Source organism: Mauremys reevesii, linkage group 19 (genome assembly GCF_016161935.1).
Source record: "Mauremys reevesii isolate NIE-2019 linkage group 19, ASM1616193v1, whole genome shotgun sequence".
NCBI classification, from domain to species: domain Eukaryota; kingdom Metazoa; phylum Chordata; order Testudines; family Geoemydidae; genus Mauremys; species Mauremys reevesii.
In genome coordinates this window covers 25,941,104-25,959,638 of record NC_052641.1, presented here as the reverse complement: position 1 = coordinate 25,959,638, position 18,535 = coordinate 25,941,104, and the positions used below count along the sequence as shown (strand labels likewise).

General features: G+C 41.4%; 1 protein-coding gene and 1 long non-coding RNA gene across 22 annotated transcripts in view; one reads left to right on the top strand and one right to left on the bottom strand.

Moving 5' to 3' along the window:
• RALGPS1 (Ral GEF with PH domain and SH3 binding motif 1) overlaps positions 1-18,535 on the bottom strand; it is a 343,816-nt gene that overhangs the window by 77,122 nt on the left and 248,159 nt on the right. For all 17 annotated transcript variants that reach the window (XR_005589888.1, XR_005589890.1, XR_005589889.1 and 14 more), the window contains one exon: positions 16,229-16,322. Coding sequence is in view for 12 of the 17 variants with exons in the window: in XM_039506419.1 (XP_039362353.1) it covers positions 16,229-16,322 (94 nt within the window). In the remaining 5 variants the exon portion in view is untranslated. The remainder of the gene's footprint in view (positions 1-16,228; positions 16,323-18,535) is intronic.
• LOC120386740 overlaps positions 1-18,535 on the top strand; it is a 118,557-nt gene that overhangs the window by 97,402 nt on the left and 2,620 nt on the right. The window lies entirely within an intron of this gene.

Sequence of the window (18,535 nt, the reverse complement as noted above, 5' to 3'; positions counted from 1 at the left end):
CCCAACCCCCTTCCCTAAGCTCCCTCCCGCACTCTGCACCCTCTCCCCCTGCCCTGAGCCCCCTCCTGCAACCCATACTCCTCCTGTGCCCCAACGCCTTGCTGTAAGCCCCTTCCTGCACACCGCACCCCCTCCTACACCCCAACTCCCTGACCCAGCCCTACATTAATGGCCCTTCATACAATATCCCCACCCAGATGTGGCCCTCAGGCCAAAAAGTTTACCCACCCCTGGTTTAGATAAATAATCTGTGGCAACTAGACCTCATCTACTGTCAGTTCCAGTCCAGTGCAATACCTGTATTTCATGTCGCCTGACGCCCACATCGCTCCTCTGCAGATCTCTCAGATGGAGACGTTCTTGAGGAAGGCAACAGATGAGATCAATCTTGTGGAATGTGTACAAATCAGGTCTGGAAGTGTCATGTTATGAGAATTTGGTAGAATTCTCATATGAAATTTTAAACCCACTTGGATAGTCTTTGGGCTGATATCGCCAAGCCCTTAGCTCTTTCTGTCAGAGAGAGAAATAGACTAGGGGACTTCCTAAAGGCCTTTTTTGTCCTGTTGAGGAAGAATGCAAGGGCTCTCCTAACTTCTAGGGTATGCAGCATGGCCTCCCTCTTGTCTCAGTGAGGCTTGGGGTAGAGGGCGGGAAGATGAATAGACTGATTCATGTGAAACAAGAAAGTCACTTTAGGGATGAACCTTGGATGCGGCTTAAGTGTAACCCCGTCAGGGAAGAATACTGTATACGGGGGATGTGCCATCAGAGCTGGTATTGCCCCTATTCTTCTAACTGAGAAACCAGAAAGACCCTTTTTATCACTAGGTATGCTACCACAGGTTTGAAAGGAGGTCTAGTCAGGCCTTTCAACACTAGGTTTAGATCCCATGAGGGGGTAGGAAGTTGAAATTGAGGGAAGAGGTTTGTTATTCGCTTAAGAAACCTTTTACTGGTTAGGTGCGAAAGTATTGAGTAACCCTCTCCGGGTTGCTGAAATTCTGTAATAGCTGCTAGTTGGACCCTGAGAGAGCTCTGGGATAACCCTGATTTTTTAAGGGTCAGGGCATATTCCAGAATATGTGGAAGAGTTGCTGACACTGGAGAAATTTGTTGGGACAGTCACCAAATCTGGAACCTGGACCATTTCTGCAGTGTAGTACGTCATGTGGTGGACTTCCTACTGTACATTAAACCCTCTTGCACTTCCTTTGAGCATGACCTCTCTAGGGAACAGAAAACTGTTAATCCAGTGGCCAGTATATCTGCCTTCTGCTATTCTGCTGTACCCAGCTGGCCTGGGTCTATCACACCTGGCAGACCTCGGCTGCAGCTGCTGGCAGAGGGAACACTTTTGTTGGCTGTGGCCCTTGCCAAGACAGAGAATGCACCAGGAGTGCTTACCATGACCGGGATTGCCTTGCTGCAAATGCAACACTTCTTGAATCCCAGAGAGCTAGGCATGCCCTTGTCTCCCCCCTGCCTCCACCCCACATGGGTCACCACAAGAACATAATCTTTTCTTTCTTCTTTTTGTTGTTGTTTTTTAAGGCATGGTCAAATAAAAGTCAAAAGAAGGCTAAAGGGTTTCTAAAAGATAAAGATTAACAACTGAAAAGGAGAGTTAACAATCCACTAATGCACAGCTAAGGGCTCCGTCTCTAGCCAGGGATGGTTGAGAAGGAACTGAGGATGGTTAGCCCGCGATTACTGGCTAGTCTCATGGCACACACGAGGAGAGACAATGCATATGTAGGCCCACTGGACACTGCTACCGAAGTTCTCCGATCAGCAGCGAAGGCATGCAGACATATCTACAGTGGAGCACCCATAGGGACACTACGCAAAGAAGAATCACTCTTACTTTTGATGGAGTCAATCTTGAGTTCCTTATATGTGCAAACTCTTACTGAGCTCAACAAGGTGTGCTTGACTAAGGAGTATGGAGTTCTTTGGTTCTGCACAAAGAAATAAAATCTATGGGAAAATATTTGACCTTCTATTGTTTGATTTTGCATTTTGATTTGAACTTCTACAGTGAAGGATGCAGAATTGAATTCCTAGATCACTGCACTATCAAGTCAGCATATAGAACACTACAGTAAGACACACAGTCACTCTGTGTAGTGAGCACTCTAGAGAGGCAGTAGTGAGAGTTCTACAGATACTTTTAATTTATACTAAGTACATAGGTCCTGATTCACTTAAGCATATCTTTATCTTTATGCACATACTTAAAATACTTTGCTGAACAAGGATGGACTTAAGTACATGCTTAATGTTAACAACATGCTTAAATTTCTTGCAAAAATGGGGGCCTTAGTCTTAACAGGCAAAGGGTGGCTGTTTAAAGTGTGTTAATAAGAGAATGAATCTGCTATTTCATGCCAGATTTTTGCTAACACATTTATAAGTTGCTTGCGTCCATCTTTGTTCATCGAAGTCCTTAAGTATGTGTTTAAAGATAATCATATGCTTAAGTGCTTTGCTGAATCAGGGCCTATGTACCTTGTGTGACAAGGCATAGAAGAGCACCCATTTATAGACAGCATCTGGCAGCTTTTTGTCAACATCTGGCAAGAGTACAAGCACTGTTGCATTCTGCTGAAATGTTCAAGGAAACTTTCTCAATTTATTTCTGAAATGATGCTGTTTACACAGAATGTAAAAGGAACAATCAACTTAAAATCTAGTCAATTTTAAATTGGAGTTAAAGTACTTTCAAGTGGCATGCTCTCCAATTTTGTCATTTACAGTATTTTCCTATTTTTTAAGAATGTTTTTCTATTTCCTGTTGTTGTGTGGAAGACCCACACAAACCAAATGGACAGTGAATGAACAGAAGCAACAGTCAAACTGTTTATCTAGAAACTGCAGCCAAATGCCAAAGGAAAACAAAGATATGTTTCCTGTACTCTTTTAGTTAGAGCAATCTTAGGTGTTATTTGTAACACCCCCAGGTACAAAGATTTCAGAGACGAGTGTGATATTTAAATTGACAGTGTCCCTTTAAATCTAAATCATGTTCCAAATCTCACTTCCGAGATTCACACAGACTTAACCACAGTGGTTATTTCATGTTTTCCTGATAACTCTAAAGGTGAGTTCATCCTTGACTAGAGTTTAACTATTATAGCTTCTAGGGAGAGAGTAGGAGCTATGGGATATGACCTTCTGGAAGAAGAACAATCTGGTTCACACTGTGATTTTTTCAGAACTCTGATCTGTTTCTGGTTCAGGTTTGAATGCCTTGATCAATGCTGTATTTTTCAAAGACAAACTATTTTGCTTTCTACTTCAAAACTATCCACAGTGGCACATAGCATAAAACAAACACCAATCTTATAATTAAAGAGCTAAGATCTATGATACGGTGAGCAAAAGCTGGAATGAACTGATGAACCACTATGGTGCAGTAGTAATAACTTCACTACATCAATGCTCTCTGTCTGTGATCAATTAAAAACACCAAAGGGTAATGATTTCACATGGCTGCTGACTGTGACAACTATATATTGTTTCCGCTTACAACTGAGACAGAGTCTAAAGGAATTCTAAATATAAACAATCATAATGTTCTCCTTAGAATGAAAGTATTCAGTGGTTCAAAATGCTTGTTTCCAATGCGATGGTAAGAGTGTGAGGCAGTGAGAGTGTATGAAATTAATGTTACAAATCCATTAAATCCATTACATCTATTTTCCTAACCCTTTTCCCAAGAGGCCATTTAATTCCCATATGCTTTCTCTAGAATATAGATACCAGTAATTGTAATTAAAAATATTTATAGCACTATTAATTTACACTATAATTTACAAACATAAATAAGGCACAGTCCCTGCCATAAAGTACTTTAGTATTATAACTAAGACAAAACAAGAGGATTAAGTGAGATGGGGAGCAGAGAATGTAGTTTGTGGTATCAAGATTACACAGGATCTTGTAGGAGAGGATGATGAACTTGAACTTGATATGGAAGAATTACTGATATATGGGAGGAATTAAGTGCCCTGGGAATTCTCCTAGATGATGTGACTTCAGTAGTAATTATTGAGCTTTGTATGTACACTAAGAACAAAGCTCTACAATAGCTGCTTCATGGGATGGCAATGTGGACTAGAGGTTAGAGCCCTGGACTGGGACTCGAGAGACCTGAGTTATATTCCTGGCTCTGACATTAGCCTGCAAGTGACCTTGACCAAGTAATTTCACCTCTCTGTACCTCATATCCCCATCTGTAAAATGTGAATAATAATACTGACTCCTTTGTACAACACGTTGAGATCTACAGATGTAAGAGATTCAGTATGTAAGAAATTAATTATTATAGCTGCTTCATGTTTACTCAAACAGGGCCATCTGCCCCTAAATATTGGCTAATAAACAGAGGAATTCTCTCTCTCTCTGAAATTCAATTGCATTGTTGGTGGGCCCCTTCCTTTTCTGACTCCCTGCTTAAGGTCTACAATGTTTGCCAAGACAATTTTACATACTGTGTGGGTGACTTTCCTTAACATGGAAACCGTTTTCTTTCTGTTTATTTTATTGGAATGTTCAATGTATTCCAATTTTTTCCAGAAAGACAGGACAAAAAATAAAGAACAGAATGCTTAGATAACCTGTGACGGGTGCTATATAAACTCGTAAGCCAGAAATCTGATCAGTGTCCATTTTTTATCAAAGCAAAGCATCTGAATTGCCAGTTTATAAGGGAAGAGAATATACCTTATTTTAACCAAACTTGTCTTTAATCACAGATTAGAATAAAAAATTGACAATTGGTAAACTGGAGAAGTGCTAGGCTCTCCTCTTCATCGGTGTGCTGAATGTGAGCAATGAAATAAAACATACAAGATGTGGATGCTACGGCCTGATTTTTAGAGGTATTAAGGCATCACTCCACTCAGCATCGTAAGGCCTAAGTGACTTAACAGCTAAGTCCCATTTTCAAAAGTGACTCAGGTACCTAGGAGCCCAAGTCTCAGGCTCCTGTCACTTCTGAAAATGGGACACAGATGCTAAGTCACTTGCAGAGCAATGCCTAAATTCCTTTAAAAATATCGGCCTATGTGGCTCTGATGTAAAGGCAGTGTATATAATTCTGTTTTTTTTAATTATGTCTTTGACCAGACAAGTGTGAATTTCAGTGCCAGGCTACCTGAAACCAGCTCTGGGGACTTTAGCTTTTCCTTAATTACTGACCTGGGATCAATGAAGAAGGACATGCAGTATCAGGCACTCAGTCCAAGAGCGCTGTGGAGAGTCCTTATTTCCCATATTATTGCTCATCCCATTAAAGCATGATACCAAAGTCACTCTTATGCAGCAAGAAACAGTCCCTCTCTGTCACAGTGGGAATACACCTCTACCTCGATATAACGCTGTCCTTGGGAGCCAAAAAATCTTACCGTGTTATAGGTGAAACCGTGTTAATATTGAACTTGCTTTGATCCACCGCAGTGCGCAGCCCTGCCCCCCTGGAGCACTGCTTTACCGCGTTATATCCAAATTTGTGTTATCTCGGGTGGCGTTATATCGAGGTAGCGGTGTATTAGAATTAGAAGATGAGAATAAGAAGGTTAACTGCTACAAGGCAGCAATCCCTCTCAACCTGCTAATACCCACAGTGGGATCAAAAGTCTCCCAAATCAGAGAAGCTGCTAGAAGGCTTAAATATGGGTATTTCACTGGCATCAATACATTTCTATAACCCTTATATTTCTTTACTTGGCATTTTAATTCTAGAATAATTGTCATCAATTAAAAAGAAAAAGCCCTAGGTTTGTGTGGGATGAAGTCTCAAGTGAGGGACAACTGGATGCACTGCACCAGTAGCCCAGAGAGTAATAATAGTGAGTTTTCATTTACTGTTAAGTTCACAATCTTGTATACTGACAATGTAAACAAGAATTGGAAAAAACAACCAGTGAAGCTACCCTCATTTAACTTAACTTTTGTGGGAGATTCACTGCAACTGTGCCAGCAAGGTCCCTTGATATTTCTCTGATCGTTATCACTATAGTATCTAAGTGCCTCAATCACTGATGAATTTTATTGGCCTAACACCCATGGAAGGTAGGGCAGAACCGTTCTCCTCATTTCACAGACAGGACCTGAGGCACAGGGGCAGTTTAACTGACTTGCCTAAGGTCAGGCAGGAAGTTTGGGGCAGGGTCTGGAAGTGAACCAGGTCTCCTGAGTGCCAGGCTGTCATTTAACTGTTAGCTCCCTCCTTCCACCCCAAAGGCTGTTTCTGTTACTTCCTACTAGCATTTCTAAGGGCTTGTATACACTTACCGAGGATCGATGCACCGGGGGTCGATTTAGCAGGTCCAGTGAAGACCCGCTAAAACAACTGCCGATCGCTCTCCCGTAGACTCCGATACTCCACCGGAAGTATAAGGTAAGTCGATGGGAGAGTTTCTCCTGTCGACCCAGTGTGGTGTAAACACCGCAATAAGTCACCCTAAGGTACGTCAACTCCAGCTACATTATTCACATAGCTGGAGTTGTGTAACTTAGGTTGACTTAACCCTTAGTGTAGACCTGACCTAAGAGTGAGGAGCAGTTTTAATTCCTACTACCACCTCAACAGTTGCTCAGCAGGCAGTTGCTGCTGTGCGGCAGAGCTGCTTTATGTAAGCACTCTCTGGCCAAGTCTGCTTCCCAGTAGGCACCACCTTTTGGTCAGCACTAGTCCCCTACTAGCCCTCAGTGCAGAGGTCTCACTTCTTTCCTTCGAGCCCGCTCTGCCAGTGTGAACCCAACACTTTTCTTATTAATATTCTTTGAACACAAGTTAACTACTTTGCTAAGTATGTACATTCATTTTGCCTCTCAGTATCTTAAAATAAGAACGGTGACTACCAGATAAATAGATGAGAACATTATCTTGTTTCCCTAAGGCATCTCTATGTCACTTTCAATCCTTTGGTGGAATACAAGCATGCAACTCATTCCTCTGTCTCTGTGGGAGGCAGGAGGCTGGTTACCCCTCTGTCTCTCACAGGCAGAAGGCACTAAGGGGAGAGCAACTGGTTATTAATTTGTATTGCAGTAGCACCAAGGAGCCCCAGTCATGTACCAGGACCTCATTGTGCTAGGTACTGTACAAACACAGGACAACAAGACAGGCCCTGCACCAAATAGCTTACAGTCTAAAAATAAGACAAGAGACAACAGGTGAATACAGACTGACAGGGAGGCAGAAAGAAACAATGATGCAGCACTGGTCAGCATGATAGGGATTGGTCTCAGAACACCAATGGGCTAACCATTGTCAAGTTTTTGCAGACATCCTGGTGACGGACAGTTCTAAGAGGAGATCCGAAGGAGGACAATGAGGTGGCTTTGCAGACGTTTATGGAGAGCTATTCCAAGCATGAGGGAGAGCATGGGAGAAAGCGCAAAGATGTTTGTTTGAAAATGTAACAAGTGAGCAATGGAGGCAGGCATCATTGGGTGAGTAGAGGCAGGAGAGAATGAGAAATTATAGGAAATGTGGGGATAGGCCATAAAGGACCATGAAAGTGAAGATAATTCGCTTATTTTTAACTGAGAGAAAAGGGAGCCAAAGGAGGGATGACAAAGAGGGGGTGACCAGGTCAAAATGATGGGCTGGGAAAAATGGTATTTGTAGCAGTATTCAAAATGGATAAGTCAATGTTAAGAGGATGTGGCAGCAACTGAGGTGCAAGATGATGAGAGCCTGGACAAGAGCTTAAGCTGTGAGGATGGATAGGAAAGGCCATTATCTTAGAGATGTTATGCAGAAAGAATTATTAAGATTTAGGAATAGCTTAGACATGAGAACCTAAAGAAAGGACTGAGTCAAATGTGGCACCCAGGTTACAGGCCTGAATTTTGTTTTACCCACATTGACCTGGAGGTGATGGCTAGTCATCCATAAGGAAATACAGGTCTGTCTCATTTTACGCTGGGGTTATATTCCGCAGTCAGCGCGTAAAGCAAAAATCGCGTATAGTCAAAATTACATTGAGCGTAATGGCGGGCGGAATCGCCCGTACTACAGAAACAGTATTTAAATTGTGATTTTTCTCTTTTTTTGTTCTTTTTTCCTTGTTTTTGCCGACCGTGTAAAGCTGAAATTGCGCATGTTAAAGAAAGACAGGCCAAGATTTTAGCGTGGATAGAAGTAGAGTGGTCCAGAGTAAGGAGGGTGAATCAGAGAATCCTCAGCACAGAGATAGTAGTGGAATTTGTGTTAGTGGATGATATTATCCAGAGATATAGTGTAGATGGAGAAGACAAGGGGATAGAGGCCTGTAAAACCTCCCGCCAAAGTTGGAGGGATGAGAATTCTCTGACATGCTGAAGGAGTGATTAGAGAGATAGCATGAGAACCAAGAGAGGACTGAATCACAGAAATCAAGGGTGGACAACATATCGAGAAGAGGAGCATGACTGACAGTGTCAAAGGCTGTTGACAGATTGAGAAGGTTGGTTACTGCTCTGTATCCCACCAGCACATGGACCCAAGGGGAGAGAGGAGGCATTTATTTCTTCCTCCTCTCCCTGCCACCCCAAGCAATGGAAGAAAACCATTATCACCAGCCTATATCAAATCTGGGCAAGCAGCCCTTTCTATATAGTGATAATAGGCACAAACCTAACCATTTCTGATCAGTTTTTAGGCAGGCAAGGATTGAAAGGCTCTGTGGGATCCATGGCACCATGTCCAGCTTTCTGTTCATTATAGTAGGTTGAAAACGAAGATTCTTTTCTGTAGGAGGAAATAAAAAGATTTCTTGCTGGTAACTCAGGTGTTGAGTACGCCAAATTCAATTGCGTGCTCAGTTCTGCAGTTTGAAAAAGCTCAAAAGCACTCTGTACTCAGTGGCAGATGTGGGAAAGTTTAAATAAACCTGCACTACTGGTAAAAGCAGTCAGGAAGGAGACAGGACACTCCAGGAGCACTATGATTCCCTCTAATATTATTCTGTCAATTAGGGGCTCAAGAGCTTGTTTGCATTTTAAAATCTGCAAAAGGTAAAATTCAACTGAGAGTCAGGAGACTCAAGAATGGAAAGAAACAGATGTTCCAAGGTTAGCAGGATTTCAAAAGCTATATTGCTTACACAGGCAGTAGCTGATGATTTCTTTCGCAGCTGTTCAGTGAAAGTCAAGATATACACAGAAAAACTGAAGACTTTCACTGAAAACATCCTTAATGGAATATGAGCTATGTTTAGCATGAGTGGATAGCTTCTAAGGATATCAGATACCAGCACAGGAAAAACCCAGACAACATGCAAACCAAACAACAACAATGTATAATACTTGTATTTAGCACTATTCCTCTTCTGAGTACTTCATAAAAGTTATTATAATTTAAGTCAAATTTACATTCTTTAACAGACAAAAAGTAATTGTAAAAAACATAATAAGCACATTTTCTCCAGCTAAGACTGTGAGATGATCCAGGGTAAAAGGAGTAAATAGGATTTCCATTAGGGAGCCCTTATGGAATAGGAAAATATATTTTGACTTATCAAAAATTTCCTCTCTCTAATTTACAAGGTCCACAGATACATTATCCAATTGACTTTTTGCCTGTGTCCAGCTATGTAGGCAGAGCTGTACCTGTCAGTCACTGGCATGAAAGGGTATAGCCAGCTAAACTGAAGAATCCACCAGTTAAGAGAGCTTCCAAAGAAAGGACAATATCCCCAGTGGCCTTAAATTTTTTAATGAGTTTAAAACACTGTACGAATAAACTGTGAATTCCTACTGCACAGCACAGCCTTATGAACCAATTCGGAATGAACTAAATGGCAGTTTTAGCCCATTGGCAACAATATACTCCAAGCAAGGTAAGGTCTGTGGCCTTGAAACTCAGAAGAAGGCAATTTTTGGTAAGTCATATTACATTTTCCCATTATCTTTCATTTGCAAGGGATTCAGATCAATTAACTACTGGAATTTCTAAATCAGCAGGCATGAATAAGCTTGCATCCAGGAGCCCTAAAAGAGTGGGCTAAGGAGATCTCTGGGGTGCTCATCTTAATTTTTAATGCATCTTGGAATCTAGGGGAAATTCCAGAAGACTGGAAGATTGCTATTGTTCTGCCAATATTCAAAAAAGGCAAATGGGATGATGTGGGTAACCATTGGCCAATTAGACTGACATCAGTCTTGGGCAAATAGTGGAAAATCTGTTACGCAATTAAGTTGATAAAGAATTAAAAAGATACAAATATAATTAATACCGATACATGGTTTTAGGAAAAACAGAGTTGGTCAAACAAACCTGATTTCATTCTTTGATGAGATTTCAAGTTTGGTTGGAGGGGTTGTTGTTCAGATGTAATATACATGCAACTGAACATGAGCTCTCAGTGTGATCCTGTGACAAAAAGGGCAACTGCAATGTTGGGCTGTATAATCAGGGGAGTAGTGAGCAAGAGTAGGGAAATGTTTTAGTCTGTATGTGATATTGGTGGAACCAATACTAGAATACTGTGTCCAGTTCTGGTGTCCTCTGATTAAAAATAATATAGCAAAACTGGAGAGGGTGCAGAAAAAAGACCCCCCCAAAAATGATCTGAGATCTGAAGGAAAGGCCTTAAAGTGAAAGACTTAAACAGCTGAATCTGTTTAGCTTAGCAAAAAGGTGATTGAAAGATTGAGTATAGCATAAAAGTACCATCGGGGAGAAATTATCTGTTAACAAAGAGATCTTTAATCTATCAAAGAATGGTATAACAAGAAACAATCACTGGAAATTGAAGCAAGACAAATCCAAATTAGAAATAAGGCACACATTTTTAACGAGGGTGATTAACCATTGGAATTAACTACCAATGGAAGTGGTGGATTTTCCACCTCTTGGTGTCTTCAGATCAAGACTGGATGCCTTTCTGGAAGATGTGCTTCAATCACAAAGAAATTATTGAGGTCAATACAGGAGTAACCAAGTGAAACTGAATGGCCTGTGAGGTACAAGAGTTCAGATTAGCTGATCTAATGGTTCCTTCTGGCCAACTATTCACAGGGTAGTAAATTCCTTGTATTTTACCAGGACTCCACTGCACAGAGCACAAAAGGCGGCATTCGCCAGTGCCTGAATGTCTAACTTGTACAATTTTGAGAAAGCATGATTAGATGACCACTTGGCCTCCCTACAGATCTCCTCATATAGTGTGTAAGTTCTTGTATCAGGAGACTGCTACCACTCTCAGGCTTGGTCTACACTATGAGTTTATATCGAATTTAGCAGCGTTAAACCGAATTAACCCTGCACCCGTCCACACAACGAAGCCCTTTATATCAATATAAAGGGCTCTTAATACCGGTATCTGTAATCCTCCTCGACGAGGGGAGTAGCACTGAAATCGGTATTGCCATTTTGAATTAGGGTTAGTGTGGCCGCAATTCGACTGTATTGGCCTCCGGGAGCTATCCCACAGTGCACCATTGTGACTGCTCTGGACAGCAATCTGAACTTGGATGCATTGGCTAGGTAGACAGGAAAAGCCCCGTGAACTTTTGAATTTCATTTTCTGTTTGCCCAGTGTGGAGTGCCGATCAGCACAGGTGACCATGCAGTCCCAGAATCAAAAAATAGCTCCAGCATGGACCGTACGGGAGATACTGAATCTGATCTCTGTATGGGGAGATGAATCTGTTCTATCAGAACTCCGTTCCAAAAGATGAAATACCAAACCGTTTGAAAAAATCTCCAAGGCTATGATAGACAGAGGCCACAGCAGGGACTCAACACAGTGCTGCGTGACAAGCGTACAGAAAGCCAAAGAATCAAATGGATGCTCACGGAGGGAGGGAGGGGCAACTGAGGACTCTAGCTATCCCACAGTTCCTGCAGTCTCCAAAAACCATTTGCATTCTTGCCTGAAGGGTCAAAAACATTGTCGCGGGTAGTTCAGAGCATATGTCGTCAATTCCTCCTCCTTTCCCCCACCCCCGGTGAAAGAAATGGGGGAAAAAATCATTTCTTGCCTTTTTTCAATGTCACCGTATGTCTACTGGATACTGCTGGCAGATGCGGTGCTGCACTTTTGCACAACAGCATCCCATTGCCTTCCATGGAAGAGTCCCTGACCCAAGACTTTGATGAGCCAGAAGCCAACTTCTGCTTATGCTTCTGAGGCCAGGACTGGTCTAAAGTCTTGGACCTCAATGAAGATGTTACCAGAGTTGAGGATCTCCTGCGCCCTCTTTCTGCAGGACCAGCTGGGGGAGTACTCTGATAAAGAGTCTTTGAAGACCTTTCCTTGGAGGACCGAGGGGGTGATGATGCCAGCCTAAGGGTAACTTCCATCCGGAGGTATTGGAGGTGCTCTTCCCTCAGCTTCTTTGTCTTGTTCTTAAAGTCATGACAAACAGAGCACCTTCCTCTAACTTGGCTCTCACTGAAACACTTGAGACAGAGGGAATAAGGGTCACTAACAGGCATAGGGCTTTTTACATCCCACACCAGGTTTAAATCCTGGGAACCTGGCATAGGCCCTAGTACAAATAAGGTCCAGAGACCTCATGGGGTGCATAATCAAACTAAAATTTTCCAAAAGAAAGAATAAAGAAATAAAAATGAAGGAAAATAACTAAAAACTGAGTACCACTAGGTAGTACCAAACAGTTTATTTGTTCACAGAGAACACCAATGCTATGACCATCAACCATGCATGCTAAAAAGGAACTGAAATAGGGGGAGGGCTACTCTGCCCTTTATACCTTCACTTTTCAGCACAAGGAGCTTTGGGTTGTTCAAGGCTATGCCTATATGGGTATCACTAGGGAAAACACTCTGGCACCGGTGCACAAGATGCACACGCACTTACAGTGTAAGGAACATATGCAAGCTCTCCAAGAAACTTCAGTGACCTTTACCATATTAGGTATCAAGTTCTGCCCTAATTTCCTTTCACTTTGAATCCTTCCTTTGGCTTCAGCTGAACTCTCACTAGACATACTCATGCTTATGAAGAAAATTAGTAAATGTCCTCAGAAAATGCATTTTCCCAGGTATCCAGATGAAAGGATGAGTATTGAATTACCTCTAAAAATATACGTAAATACTTCTCACTGTTGTTAGCAAAACCTCTCTTGGGATTAAAAGTGGCTTCAAAAAATTAAATATAAATTACTCATGATTTGTAGTACATCCAAGTATTATGTCATGGCACTAAATATTTATGAAGACCATTTGTTTTGTTCACTTTTGCAAAGATACTAGAACTAATGAAAAACTACTGTCTAAATAATCTCAACATTGTATCATGAACAGGAAAGCCTGTCCAAAAATTAAATTAAGCAATATGTTCATTTGCTGGCAGCCAGTCCAGGAGCTGTAAAACACACACTAACTACAATTTTCCCTATTGCAATTTAGATTATAAACTTCTGCTCTCCCTGCCTTCATTTAATGTAAAATGCTAATCATGTTGGAAATAAGTAAATACAATCTCTTGCTTACTAAATTTTAACATTCAGAGGCAAACACATATGAAAAGTCAGACTACTTTTAATATAGAGCTCACACTGTACTTAATTTGTACATCAACATATAACGTGCAAGTGTTCAGTGTGTATCTGCGTGCACAGCATGCAAGTCTTTTCCTCTCTCTTTCTGTTTATGTTGCACATATGAAGTGAGGAGAGGGCAATGAACACACAAATCCCACCATTAATATAATGGTAGAAATTCTCCTTTTTTTATAATATATGATGTATTTGAAAAACGTTTTGTAGATGTGAGGTTTTTCATTTGGAAGACTGTGCAAAACAATAAGCAGAATTATGACATAAAATATCACTGTTCCTAGATCTGCTTTTAATCTGATCCCCTGATCCAAAAACAATAAACTTGTCAGAACCATAAACAAGGCTGATCTTCTGCAGTGAATAAGACAATGTTGATTTGGCTTCTCTAGTTGGAGGTTATCCTAGGCAACGGGACAGATTATGGAGGATATTCTCTCCATTTGAAGTCTGTCTGGACACATTCATGCAGTTCTGGTATCAGTCCCAGAAGAATGTCTGCTTTGTATGTTATTTCCTTTAGAATGATTCTCTCATCTGAAGCAGAGTAAAACTCCAAACATATTAATCTTTTATATGGCTCCACACTGCAAAATTAATTATTCCATACTTTATCATAAATGGTTTGTCTCAATTACTGTTTGGCTGAAGAACTGTAGTATATATGCACTGGTTTGAAGCAGAGCTGAGTATAACAGCTTTAGAAATCTGAGGTATCTCCAAACATGGGGTATTTGGAAGCCCACAGGAAGGGTCACTATTTTGTTTCATGCTCATTGTCTTCAAATCTGTCTTGCCTATTTTTAAGAGACTGATCTTTCTGTTAACAATGTCTACACTAGCAGCAACAGACATATGCATGATAGCTTAGTACCACTCTTTAATACTAGAAGCAACTGAAGTAAGCTCAGATATATCTGAGAAATAAATGCAGGGTAGTTTGGTGTGATGCAGTTTAGCCCATTCTTTAGACTGGCACATACATGATCCTGAGGATTGCAGAAGTGACACAGGGACCCTCAGTTCCCCACTCTGGAAAATGAATGTGTATATGCGGCCTCTTTCACTCTGGCATGTTGGTTTGCTCTTGACCTCAGCTTCTTGAGTGAGTGTTGCTTTACACACACCTGACACATGAAAGTAGTAGCCTGACAAAGCGAGCCTTGTTTGCTGTGAATTAGCCTGGTATAACTATTCAGTTGTATTTAACAGATATTGTGTACATCATTTCAGATAGCATTAAGTAACTCATAGAAGGGACCATTCTGTTCATCTAGTCCAGGGGCCGACAACCTTTCAGAAGTGCTGTGCCAAGTCTTCATTTATTCACTCTAATTTAAGGTTTTGCGTGCCAGTAATACATTTTAATGTTTTTAGAAGGTCTCTTTCTATAAGTCTATAATATATAACTAAACTATTGTTGTATGTAAAGTAAATAAGGTTTTTAAAATGTTTAAGCTTCATTTAAAATTAAATTAAAATGCAGAGCCCCCCCGGACTGGTGGCCAGGACCCCGGGCACTGTGAGTGCCACTGAAAATCAGCTTGTGTGATGCCTTCGGCACGCGTGCCATAGGTTGCCTACCTCTGATCTAGTCTGACCTCCTGTATAACACAGGTCATACAATTTCCCCAAAATAATCCCTAGAGCAGAACTTTTAGAAAAACATTCAATCTTGATTTTAAAATGGTCAGTGATAGAAAATCCACCACAACTCTTTGTAAATTGTTCCAATGGCTAATTACTCACTGTTAAAAAATTATGACTTAATTCCATTCTGAATTTGTTTAGATTCAACTACCAGCCATTTGACCACGTTAGACCTTTCTCTGCTAGACTAAAGAGCATATTATTAAATATTTGTGTACCATGTAGGTATTTATAGACTAATCAAGTCACCCCTTAACTTTCTCTTTGTTAACTAAATAGATTGCGCTCTTCAAGTCTATCACTACAGGTCATGTTTTCTAATCCTTTAATCATTCTCATGGCTCTTCTCTGAATTTTCTCTAATTTATCAACATCCTTCTTGAATTGTGGACACCAGACCTGGACACTGTATTCCAACAATAGTTGCAGTAGTGCCAAATACAGAGGAAAAATAACCACTTTACTCCCATTCAAAATTCCCCTGTTCATACATCCAAGCATCATATTAGCCCTTTTTACCACAGCGTCGCACTGGAAGCTCATGTTCATCTAATTATTCGCCACTGCCCCCACATCTTTTTCAGACTCTCTGCTTCCCAGGATATAGTCCCTCATCCTTTAAGTGTGGCCTGCATTCTTTGTTCCTAGTTATACTTTACATTTAGCTGTACTAAAATGGATACTGTTTGCTTGAGTCCAGCTTGCATCCCAAGCCAACAGAGTTTGCAAGGGAACATCCAGTTTTAGGGATCCTGAGTGCCATTCCCAGTACAAGGGTACACTGTAATAAGACAGACACTTGATTTTTATCCCTTTTTGCCTTTGCAAAAGCGAAAGAAATACAATTTTGGAACTGATGTTAAGAGTCATAAGGACTACTGCCAGCTGGGGTTTCACTCAGATGTCCTGACAATATCTGCTCAGTTTAAAAATGTTAAAAAAACCCTCTACTTACAGTTCTGTCAGAGATTTTTTGTATAACTCCTACTCAAGCTAATAGCCAGGCCATCTTTCCATTAATATATGCAGAGGTGGAAGAAAGTATGGTACTTACTTATAGTTGTCATCTTCCACAAACTTTTGAAGTTCCTCAATGTAGCGGACAGACTTTAAGTACTTTTGCACATGGGGTAAAGTTATGAGATGATCTGTAGAGTATAAAAAAATAGCCAAGATAAGTCTCTACAACTGCAAAAATAAAAGCAATTCTTCTTTAGCTTCCTACAGTTCTTTAGATTTTATGAATGGAATCAAAAGGAGACCATAACTCCCCAAGGGAGAAACTGTCTAGGAATATTATTCTGTTAGACTGTCCGAGAATGTTAAGGATTTTACCAAATAAAGGCTTGGTTGTCATTCAGTCTATCGATGAAATTCAGTTTCTGATTTTACTAGGAGAATTGAGCGATTTTAATATGTGCTCTCAATTTACAAAGAGAAAAGTGGAGGTTCATATATTAATGAGCAAACCTCAGACAATTTGGTTCAAATACACAAATATTTTGGATTCTTATTTGAAACTTAATGGCAAGAAGCATCAGGACAAGATTTCATTCTGAGAGTTCAGATGTGAGAAAAAAGCACCAAAAGGAACATGGCTCCCTTCTTACTTCACATCTCCCTCTCCTTCCCAACAGGGCCCTGGAGCCTTCCACTAGGTAGACTCTGATGAGCACCAAAAGAAGAGGTTACTCATCTTGTGCAATAACTGCATTCCTTCGAGATGTGCATCTTTATGGGGTCTCCACTTCAGGTGCACATGAGCCTCTCAAATCCTTGCTCAGCAATTTTCCATTAGCAGCGTCCGTTTGGCAAGCACATGCGCCCTATGTCTCCTTGTGCTGGACACCGAGGCTACATAGGAGTATGTGGTAGAACTGCCCTCAGTTCCTTCTCCACCCAAATGTCCCTTAGAGGACAGTCTGAGGCAGAGGGGAAGGAGGGCCGGTAGTGGAGCACCCATAGGGACACACATCTTCAAGAACTGCAATTACTACACAAGATGTGTAACCGCTTCTACTTCTTTGAGCAGCATCCCCAGAGGGAGGAGGGATCTTCAGAATTCACTCTAGAACTAAAGACCAGTGCTGCCGTGTCAAATGCCACATCAGATCTCGCTGCATGGATCATAGTGTAATGTTCAGAAAATGTATATACTGTCAGCCCCCTACATGGGCTTCATATCTCAGATACTAGCACATTCTTAAGTAACACTGTGGAGGTTGCTTGTGATCTGGTTGAATGTGCTATCACCATTTGGGGGAGATGAATGCCTGTAGCATCATAAGAAATGAATATACAACCAGATATCCAGAAATATCTGAGCAGAGATTGTGGACCCCTTTGATATATTTGCAAAGCAGATGAACAGCCTAGATGACTTTCATTGGAGGTTTTTAAGAACAGGTTACACAATCACCTGTCGGAGATGGTCTAGATAATCCTGCCTCAGTGCAGAGGACTGGACTAGATAACTTAAAATCATAGAACATCAGGGTTGGAAGGGACCTCAGGAGGTCAACTAGTCCAATCCCCTGCTCAAAGCAGGACCAATCCTCAACTAAATCATCCCAGCCAGGGCTTTGTCAAGCCTGACCTTAAAAAACCTCTAAGGAAGGAGGTTCTACCACCTCCCTAGGGAACCCACTCCAGTGCTTCACCACCCTCCTAGTGAAAAAGTTTTTCCTAATATCCAACCTAAACCTCCCCCACAACTTATTGAGGTCCCTTCCAATGCTACATTTCTATGATTCTGTGATGACTGAATGTGGCACCAATTCAGACAGAAGGCGTTGGAAATACCACCAAAGGAAGAATCTCTCCCATTTCTGCAAGTAAGTAGTACAGGTTGACTTCTTTCTACTTTTTGGTAATACCTGTTGCACTTCTGCAGAGCAGGAGGATACTAACCCATGAACGACCAAGGTACCATCCCCATAGGTGGTGAACCCCTAGGTTGGGGTGAAGCAGGCAACCCGTAGCCTATAAAATGAGATGAGGAGTGGTCGGAAGCTTGACTGGTGGTTGGACACATCAATGAAGCAGGGAAGGGTACCAAGCTTGTCTCAGCCATGTCAGCTCTATAAGGACAACTCTGGCCCTGTCTGTCTGATTTTGTTCACCACCCTTCATATCAGCGGTGGAGAGGTAAATGCATAGAACAGACCCTTCCTCCAAGATAGAAGAAAGGTGTCTCCCAAAGCGTGGTGGCTCAGACTTCTCTCGAGCACACAAGAGGACACTTTTGGTTCCTGGAGATGTCAAAGAGAGACACCTCTGGCACTCCCTATCTTTGGAATATGCTGTAGAGAATATGAGAGTTTGGAGTCCTGGGAGAAGTGTCTTCTGAAAACATCTGCTG